This window comes from Musca autumnalis, unplaced genomic scaffold (assembly GCF_047663935.1).
Source record: "Musca autumnalis isolate F117 unplaced genomic scaffold, ASM4766393v1 scaffold_5, whole genome shotgun sequence".
NCBI classification, from domain to species: Eukaryota; Metazoa; Arthropoda; class Insecta; order Diptera; family Muscidae; genus Musca; species Musca autumnalis.
In genome coordinates this window covers 98392155-98402431 of record NW_027412088.1, presented here as the reverse complement: position 1 = coordinate 98402431, position 10277 = coordinate 98392155, and the positions used below count along the sequence as shown (strand labels likewise).

The 10277-nt window shown below is 32.5% G+C and overlaps 1 protein-coding gene across 3 annotated transcripts in view; it reads right to left on the bottom strand.

The window, feature by feature from the left end:
- Nucleotides 1-245: 245 nt before the first annotated feature.
- LOC141406096 (putative fatty acyl-CoA reductase CG5065) overlaps nt 246-10277 on the bottom strand; it is a 70431-nt gene continuing 60399 nt past the window's right edge. Inside the window, exons 4-9 of one of the 3 annotated variants that reach the window (XM_073991174.1) lie at nt 3805-4003; nt 3492-3731; nt 1587-1718; nt 1231-1362; nt 1046-1156; nt 246-976 (exon numbers count right to left, since the gene is read on the bottom strand). In XM_073991174.1, coding sequence (XP_073847275.1) covers nt 1069-1156; nt 1231-1362; nt 1587-1718; nt 3492-3731; nt 3805-4003 — 791 coding nt within the window. In that variant the 3' untranslated portion in view covers nt 246-976; nt 1046-1068. Of the gene's footprint in view, nt 977-1045; nt 1157-1230; nt 1363-1586; nt 1719-3491; nt 3732-3804; nt 4004-5993; nt 10071-10145; nt 10257-10277 lie in introns of those variants that run through there. The other 2 variants (XM_073991173.1, XM_073991172.1) reach the window with 2 other exon arrangements.

Here is a 10277-nt window from a genome sequence, read left to right as displayed (position 1 = left end):
GAGCGTCAGCTGCCACCACAAAGCAGAGTAGTTTTGGCTCAACTACTCTCAGGATATTGCAGTCGCCTTAATTCCTATTGGGTAAGTATCGATAGCACAGTGCAAAACATCTGCCCAGTGTGCGGCATGGGCCCACACTGCACCCTTTAAACCTCCCTGCCAAACCTACTCATCTAACTCCAGTGGATCTGTGGTTACATTCGATCGAAGCAGCCACTTCATCTTAAAATTAAAAATTAATAAACTTTTTTATTTTGTTTGTTAATTTAATTTATTTACATATACATATATTTTACTTACACAATGCTAGTTTTTATATCGGAATTCATTGCTCTGTTCCAGAACCTGCAAGAAACTACTATTTTTTACTACGATAGCATTTTTCCTTTATGTTATCGAAAAAAATAGTACAAATTAGTAGACTCTTGGAGTTCTGGAACGGACCATATGTTTCGAACAAGACTGTATCGTTACACAAATTTAATTTTACGTTTCAATATTATGCTCATGGCCAATTGAAACAACGTTTACGCACCAAATTTGCCCTCACCAATTATTTAAGTACAGTAAAATGAATTTTACTTATAAAAAAATACATAAATTAAATTACTTAAAGATCAGTTGTAATCTTCAATATTGATGGCATTAAGAGCTGAGTTTTCAAAATAAAATGTTATCACCCGTCACGTATGCTTATACATACATATGTAACAAATATGTATATATGTTGCAAATTAACAAGTATGACATATTTATGTTCCTATATACATTTATGGTAGTTGATATTTGGCAATAAAAGCTTAATATTATCATTAAAGAAATTTAAAAACTATTGTTATCAGTTACAGTTACTTATGTATTGTCCACATTCGTGTCATATTGCACCAAATAAATAAATTTGTAGCAGCGTTCCCAGAGTTTAGTTTATTTAACAGTTGTACAACAAAATGTCTACGGTTAGCTTAAAACTATTGATCTGCAAATAGAGGATCGAAAAGGGAGAATAAATTAAATATTAAGAAATCAAAAAGCTAACTGAACTCACCTTTAGATTTCCAGACATTTTAACTAATTAATGACCCCAATTTTCGTTGCCAGCCAATAGAAGAACCAACCGCAAATCAAAGTTTTACAAACTTTATCCAAAACATACATACTAAACAGGTGAAAAATAAAACGCATTATATAAAAATATTTCTAAAAATCTATCTGAAAAATCGCTTGTCTTACCAATTGAAAATAAGTCTAGCTTTAGGTAAAGTGTCCATTGACTCTTTGCAAATGTACTGCCGACCGCCGATACAGCATGTTACGAAATAATTATCAATGTCGTATTCACGATTTTCGACTTGCACTTCAAACCTACAATACAAAACGAAAATGTTTATTATAGGTTACAATAGGTCTGTACGATAACCCAAAAGTTTGTACAAATTTGCACAAACTTTTACAAAATGCTGTTCGATAACAAACTTGTTCAGTAAAAGAGAATTGGGAAGTCTTGCAAGTAGTTACAAGAACTTGCGAAAACGTTTTACTTGCAAAGTTATCGAACAGGCATAATGTTTAAAACTGATCCAACTTACTCTGCTAAATCTGCAGGCGTTAATGTATCCAGCATTTTTGCTAAATTCTCATTTCTGAAATCCCATTTTCTGGTGGTGAAAAATTGCAAAACTTCCAAACCGATATATATGCGTTTCTGAACGTGAATCATGCTATAAAAAATAAGAACAATTAGAAAAGGAAAGTGTATTGGAGTACGGTCGAATGTGTATGCAATCAATGTGGAGCCCTAGAGTACATTTACGAAATGCACTCGATTTCAACGGTTAATTCCATCGTTTATACGTCATATAAATCCTCATAATTAAGGTTAACCCGGCAAAAAGCTATAATATAAACAGCCTAATTTCGCCATGGTTAAAAATTACTCGATTTCGTAAATGTAAACGTAGTACTACAAAGAAAAACATTTTAGAGTACGTTTAGATTAGCGTTTGTTATTGTGATAAATTATCACAATAACTGATAAAATAAATATCACTGATAATTTATCTATCGTGAATTGTTTGACAAATAAAAATAGTATCTTTATGGTTATAATAAACGCTAATAAACGTGAATAATAATAATTTTGACAACTAGAGTAATAATCAGCTATTTTTGGTGTGGTACCTGTATTATTGTGCCATGGTTTAGACTATACATTTATACGACGATTAAGTGCACTATCTTGATTAATTTGACATATATTATATGAAAATGACAATTTACATCCACTGGATTTGCTAAATCAAGCATAGCATAAACGTAATGTAATCCGAGATAAAAAAAGGACCAAAGCCCAATTTTTGTTCCATTCAACTTTTTCCTTTGAAGCCGAGAAAAATCTATGTTGGTATTTTGTTCTTAAAAAGGTGATTGCATTAGAGCTTTTTCCGGGGTTATACCCCTTTTAGACTAGGTTTGGTTTAGCAAATCCAGTCTATTTAAGTTGTCATTTTCATACAAAATATGCCAAATAAATCGAGATAATGCACTTAATCATCGTACAAGTGCATAGTCCACATCTAGTTTTAAAATTCTTTATGAGGATTTATTTGAAACCCAGTGGGTTTATTAAATCCGGTTAAGTGCAGACAGGCTATAACGGCTTGAGTCGCAGCTACGTGTTTTGCGCTGACGCCGACAATTATAAATTTAAGCCGAAAACACATACAACGTATCATTAAGATGGGCGTTATTTCTAATAATAGTATAAAGAAAAACCCGATCTATGTTACCCTTGCTCTTTTATTTTTTATCAGAAATGTTGCCCAACTTTACATTAGAGCTTTTTCCGGGGTTATACCCCTTTTAGACTAGGCTTGGTTTAGCAAATCCAGTCTATTTAAGTTGTCATTTTCATACAAAATATGCCAAATAAATCGAGATAATGCACTTACTCATCGTACAAGTGCATAGTCCAAATCTAGTTTGAACCTTCTTTATGAGGATTTATTTGAAACCCAGTGGGTTTATTAAATCCGGTTAAGTGCAGACAGGCTATAACGGTTTGAGTCGCAGCTACGTGTTTTGCGCTGACGCCGACAATTATAAATTTAAGCCGAAAACACATACAACGTATCATTAAGATGGGCGTTATTTCTAATTATAGAATAAAGAAAAACCCGATCTATGTTACCCTTGCTCTTTTATTTTTTATCAGAAATGTTGCCTGATTCGTTGGATGTGTTTTCGGCTTTAAGACATGTTTACTCTTGCTTGGAAATCCTATAGATTTTACGAAATCCTGAAATACACACAAGTGTTTACACTTATAGTGCGTATATCTATGCCGGATTTAAATTTGACACTTCATACTTGATCAGATAGGCTGAAGCATTTACCTTTATTATTGTGCCATTGTTGTACCAATAATAAAAATGCATTTACATAGATCTGTGGTACACATGAACTATTTAATATTTATGTATTTTCCTACTTACAATCTTCGTTTGCCCATAATCGTTAATAAGCCATCCACTAGCAATGCCGGCAGCCACATAAAGAATATCGTATTGAACATGTGAATGTATTTGTTCATTGTTATGCTTGCATTTGGATACCACAATGGCCATGATATAGGATATTTTTTATTCAATTCAACTCCTTGGTTTAATACCCAACCCCATGTTTGGCGGCATTTCTTGGGTAATATTAAATTGAACACAGGGATCTCCTTGGGCCTAAAAATTATTGCCAAAGAGCAAATTATAACATAATGTTCGATGAAATTATCCTCAAAATTTAAAAACATACCTTTCCTTCATTTGTTTAAATCCATAGGGTATAATAATGAGATCGTTTATGGCTACATCGACAGGTATCACCTCAGATTCCATATTGAGATCAACCATCATTGATCGTAGTACACCACGTGCACCAGCCGTCATCACACCAACAGGTCCATTTAAGTTGTCAACCCAACCGGGCAGGGGTTCTTTGTAGGCGGGTGTAACTATATAGAGATTAAAATATGAAATATTATTATTATTATTAATGATTTTTTGGATCTTTCCGAATATAATTTCATCGAATTTTTATTTTTTGCTAACAAATCACAGTTTTGGGAAGACTTGCTATTGTATGCAAACCTTTTTCACCAATACATTTATAAAATTTTAAGTATGTATTGAGAAAAATATACACATATTGGTGAAAATGGTTTGTGTCTTTGAATCTCCTGAAAATTGTCTATGTGTAAACACCTGGTTATTTAAACTACCGTCTTAAACAACCGTTTTGTTCAAATAGTCGAAGGCTAGAGAGGTTTCGTTAAAAAAGTTGCGTTTAATTAGGTGTTCCACAATCCATCTCTCCAATACTGCAATTTTGTGATTTTTCTTTAGTGTGGAAGTCGATTGCGGAACGCCTAATTAAAAGCAAATTTTTTCACAAAACCTCTCTAGTCTGACCATCGACATACGGAATGCAGAAATGGGGTTCATTAAGTCCCAATTTACATTAGGCAAGTTTACTTGCGGCAAGTCCCTGTTTGTAGGAGAGACACGTAAGGGGAATGGAAATGGAAAAAAATTGCTCGTACCGGCAATTTTCAGGCAATTCCTTTTATATTTTTCGTATTTGACATTATTTTCATTGTTTAGAAAACAAAACTTGTCAGAACAGAATTGCCTTTTATAAACGCAAGAGGCTAGTTTAAAAAGGAACGAGAAAAATTGCCGCAAGTAAACTCGCCTAATGTAAATCGGGACTTATCGTGCGATAAAGTTTCAGAGTTTTTGGCAGAAAGGAAGGAAAAGGGAAGAAATGGGGAAAGCTTATTCCTCTCCCTACTTTAAGTGATGTTTATAACAAACGGATTTTGATAAAAAAAATATTTATTTTAAGTTGTTTTATTGATTCACTAGCGTAGAAATTAAAATCAAGTGGCCTCTATCTATGGAAATTCACCGGAAGTCAGATGCGTTTCTATTTCACGTATACACAATATAATTGGCAGTTAAAATGCATTGGATTTCCTAAATGTAAACGTGTTTGGGATCCATAGATGCAGCTCTCTTGATTTCAATTTCTACACAATCGAAAGGGACAGGAACATACTCGATGCAAAAAGGATAGAACAGATTATCACACTACTACAACTTTTTTAAAAGTAGTTCGAAACCGTTTTGTTTAATTCGAATGTTTTTGCATCTAAAAATTCGAATTGCTCCATTAGAAATTCGAAACAAAAAACTTAAACATTTTTTGGCATTGTTTTTTCCAATTACAAAGAAAATGTTTCGAATTGCAATAAGGATGATTCGAATTACAAATGGAATAATTCGAATTTCAAAGAGAAACATTTGATTTACAAATAGACTTATATCACGTTTACATTTACGAAATCCACTCGATTTTTACTGTCAGTTCCATTGTCGAAAACTCGTCTGAAATTCAATGCATTTCCGATGAGTTTTAATTTGACGTATACGCAAAGGAATTGACAGTTGAAATCCACTCGATTTCGTGAATGTAAACGTACTATTAGGAATGATATAATTCGAATTTAAAATGGAATGTAACGAATTAAAAATGGAATTCTCTAATTATTATTGAAATGATCGATTGAAAAATGAAATGTGTATAAATAAATGGGAAGAACTTACAGTGGACAACCAAATGAATCCATGAGGTACCGGATACAAAGTAGTTATTCAAATGCTTAGGATGAACGAGTCGGTAGATTGATGAATGAGGATGAAATTTAAGATAATCACGATGATATAGAATCCTTATGAGATGTGCTTTGAGAGTATATAATAAGCCAAGGCTCATCGCAGCATTCGGCACCACAGCAGCTATTGAAGGGTACGTACAGCTGCATGTTGACGTATATAAAAAAGTGAAAAAAAAACTGTTGGCTTGAGATCTCCACACCCCACCGGGGAAGGAATATACCCACCCAGATTATCAAAAAAAAAAAAAAATAATAATAGACTATGTTTTGTTACAATAATATATTTAAATTTATTTACCTATAATAAATACATAATGCTACTTTTTTAACAGAGAAATTCATATTTACAGCAGGACTGTGCCCTTAAACAAAATTTGAATTTTCTTTTAATGTAATAGAACGTTTACATACAATAAACTGAATTGAATAAATTCACTGTATTTCAAATGACAACTCCATTGCCTATTGGTCAAAATCTCTAATGTTAACACGCCCTTACCCTCCTTTACTAGAATTTATTGTACTTATACTACGTTTACATTTACGATATTCACTCGATTTCAACTATCAATTCCCTTGCGTATATGTCAAATGAAAACTTATCTGACACTTGAAATCGAGTGGATTTCGTAAATGTAAACGTAGTATTAAGCGCCTTTACATCTAACATGTTTTATAATAATACGTCATTTAAGTAGTCAATTCCATAGAATATCTGTCAAATGAATGACGTAAATTCCCAAATCGCCTGTTTTAAATGCAGAATGTGTTATATACGAAACTGCGTATAATAGAAACTTGGGCCTAATTATGGCATTCGATTCGATCGAGCGTTTGCTTGTGAATATGTTGTCGACAAAATAAAATAGGACTCGATTGAAATCTTTCATCGGTTGTTTCAAGAGTAACCGGTAATCGAACTACGAAATCCTATGTGTCCGGAACATTATGAACACACATGGTTTAATAAGAAAGGTTAGCCAAAGCTTCATGTCAATTTAATTTTTTTCATTCGAGTATGCCTAAAACTTCAAAACAATATAAACAAACTGTGTATGTGTGTGTGGTGTTTGAATAATATGCCAAACAATTTTAAAAACAATCGAATTTAATGATTTTTAAAATTGTTTTTAGACCATTTGTATGGAAGAAATTGGTGAGATTTGCATTGAAACAATCAGTTTATCATATTCACAACTCGATTATGTGGAGAAAACTTAACTCTTCATTCATTATTCGCGTTTTTTATAAAATGCTCAAAAACGCATTGTAAACAAACCCACTTGTTGCTTTTATTTTGAAGTTTTAGGAATTCAAGAAAAACAAGGGTTCTATAGATTTTTTTCATTTAAATCTACCTCTTTACTTATACCATGTGAACACAGTCTATACAGTCGGACACTCAGTCCAAACTAGTTAGCCCTGACTATTTAGTTTGCTGTCATAAAATACATAAAATAAATAGGAAATCAAATCACAATAATGAACAATCTATAATGTTTGTTGTCAAAAGTTGTTAACAGAACTCTGAATGGCCGACCTTCTGTAGGCCTTGACATGGCGGAATAAGAAGGTGTTACATCGATAACAATTATCGGGCCATTTACCACACCAAACGTCAAAATAACGCATTACTGTGAATTGCTGGTTTACCTTTTGTAGGTAATTTTATTCACAATAATGAATTTTGACAACTAATGTGATAATCAGCTGTTTTTGCCGTTGTACCTGTATTATTGTGCCATGGGCAAAAATGTTTTTATTTTAAAGTAAAAAAAATATATATATAAATGAAAAATGTAAATATTTGTCGAATTTGTTAAAGAATATTAAATAATAATTTCGGAATAAAGTTGTGCTAAGAAAACCCTTTTTAACTTTGTTGTAGCAGATTGCTATACATCCGCCTTAATAATTCTCTCTCAAAATAAATGAGATAGAATGACCATATTTAGTCCATGGGCTCAATTCTGTTTCTATGAAAATGTGAAATGAAAACTTTTATAAAGGGGAAAACTGTCAAATGAAAAAAATTATAAAGGAAATATTTTTCATTTCAAATTTTCATAGAACAAGAATCCAGCCCATTATTTACCTAAGGCAATTTTCCTTGCCGCAATTGTCAGTATGTAGTTGAAAGGCAAAGGGTTAACGTATGCCTCATTAAAGAGTTACCATATGCCTATTAAAGGACTTTTCCCAATTTTTCATGTTATTTTGTGTTAAAAAAGGTCTGTTCCAGACCCTGCAAGAATCTACAAATAACAATTTCCTTTATGTTATCGGAAAAATAGTAGAAATTAGTAGATTCTTGCAGTTCTGCAACAGATTAAAATAGGCTGACATTTATTTACTAATTTCATTTTTCTTCTATAAACCGACAACAAACAATAATTTTTACATTTCAAACAAAAAGACAACAAGAAATCTTTTGTTTTGTATACGATAGGTAATGTAGCTACGACCAAGCACACGCAAATTTATGTTAAATAACTCGAAAATTTTACTCGATAACGAATGTTGTCATACCAACTTTGAGTACTAGATTCGAAACAACTCGATATCGAATCTCATAATTAGGCTCCTGAACTTCTTTCGAATAGGAAGCGAAAGTATCCTTTCAAGTGCCTTAGAGAAACATTCAAACTGATGGAGAATTGCTGTTTGAAAGCCTCAGAAAATTTGCCCTCACCATATATTAAAGTACAATAAAAGGACTTAAAAAAAAACTAATAACAACAACAATGGATTCAACTTGAAATTCAAATCTGTGACAATAGTCCGGTCAAAATAGACATTGAAATAGCAAAAATTCCCACAGAGCTGAATTTTGGTGGAGAGCTAGGGTTTGCCATTAGAAGCAACGTCCTAAAAGTCCCCATCGATCCCATGTGTGCAAACAAAATTATTCGGGGTCAAAGGTCAAATTTTAAGGGTTTTTTAGGTTTTCGGATTTATTTTTTTAAAACGGTTGATCTAATCAAAACGTGACTAAAGTAAATATTGTAGACAGGAAAATTATCTACAAGTTTGACTTTTATAATTTTTTTCCTAGGAGGAACCATTCTTGAGATATAGCTGTTCTAAAAAACACATGATTTTTATGCACTTATAAGGGAAATATGCAATTATTTAGACGAACCGGCTAATATAAGCGAAGTTATCGGGTCTGTCCCCCCAAAAAATATATATTTTCTTGAAGAGCGAAATTATAGCTATCTTCTAAAAAAAATTCCAACAAAATCGGAGCGTGTTTAGTAGAGTTATTCAATGTTAGAGTCATTTTATGCGAAAATAGCCCATTTATCCCACATGTATAATCGAAAGCCCAACGGGAACGACCCCAACGAAAACTCTCCGATTTTTTTCAAGTTTTGTCCGAAGGTAGGGTTTGTTGCGCTGATTACGGAAATGTATAATTTTCAACGGTTGCGGATCCGGTTCGCCGGTTATTCGACCCGAAAGGCCAAATTTAAAAACCGGGTTAGACCCGGTTCTACTGTACCGATTACTGCAAAGTGGATATCGTTTGAAAGCTTACGGAAGTATCTAACACATAGTGTCATTACTTTAACCGGTTCGCCTCATAATGTTCTTACGCGGCTAATTCTTTATTTGACTTTTAGATCGCGATATCTCAAAAACGGTAAGTCTTTTTTAAGAATCATAAACACCACTCTTGTAGACAATTATTGAATCTACAACTTTTACTTTAGCCGGATTTTGCTAAGTCTTACCGTTTTTGAGAAAAATTAAAAAAACTGAATAATGCCTCCAAAAATGACCTTTGACCCCGAATAACTTGTTTTGCACACATGGGATCGATGGGGACTTTTAGGACGTTGCTTCTAATGGCTAACCCTAGCTCTCCACCAAAATTCAGCTTTGTGGGAATTTTTGCTATTTCCCCCTTATACGCATGTCTATTTTGACCGGACTACAAAGATAAATTGTAATCTCCAAAATTAATTAATAAATAATGGGGGTAATTGAAATGATATATTGTGCGTCTCGTAAGTTTAGATATATGTATGTAAAAATATTTATGATGCAGGATTCAACGTGTGTCATATTGAAATGTATATGCAGTGTACATTTATAGTAATTGATATTTATAATAACTGATATTGGTTGGATATTTTATAGCTAAAATTTAAGTGTTCTCTTAAAAAAACATTGTTATGTATTATCATTACAGTTGTGTATGTTTGTTTGTCATAATTGACCATATGCGTATCATATTGCACCAAATAAGTAACATAAATTTGTAGCAGCGTTCCCAGAGTTTAATTTTTTAACAATTGTACAAAAATCAGGCTATGGTAAGTTTAAAATTATTGCTCTGCAAATAGATGATAGAAAAGAAAGAGATAATAATTTACATTTCAAAAAAAAATTAATTACTAACTGAACTCACCTTTACATATCCACAATTTTTAACTAATTAATAATGCCAATTTTCGTTGCCAACCAATAGAAGAACCAACCGCAAATAAAAGTTTTACAAACTTTATCCAAAACATACATACTAAACAAATTTAAAAAATAA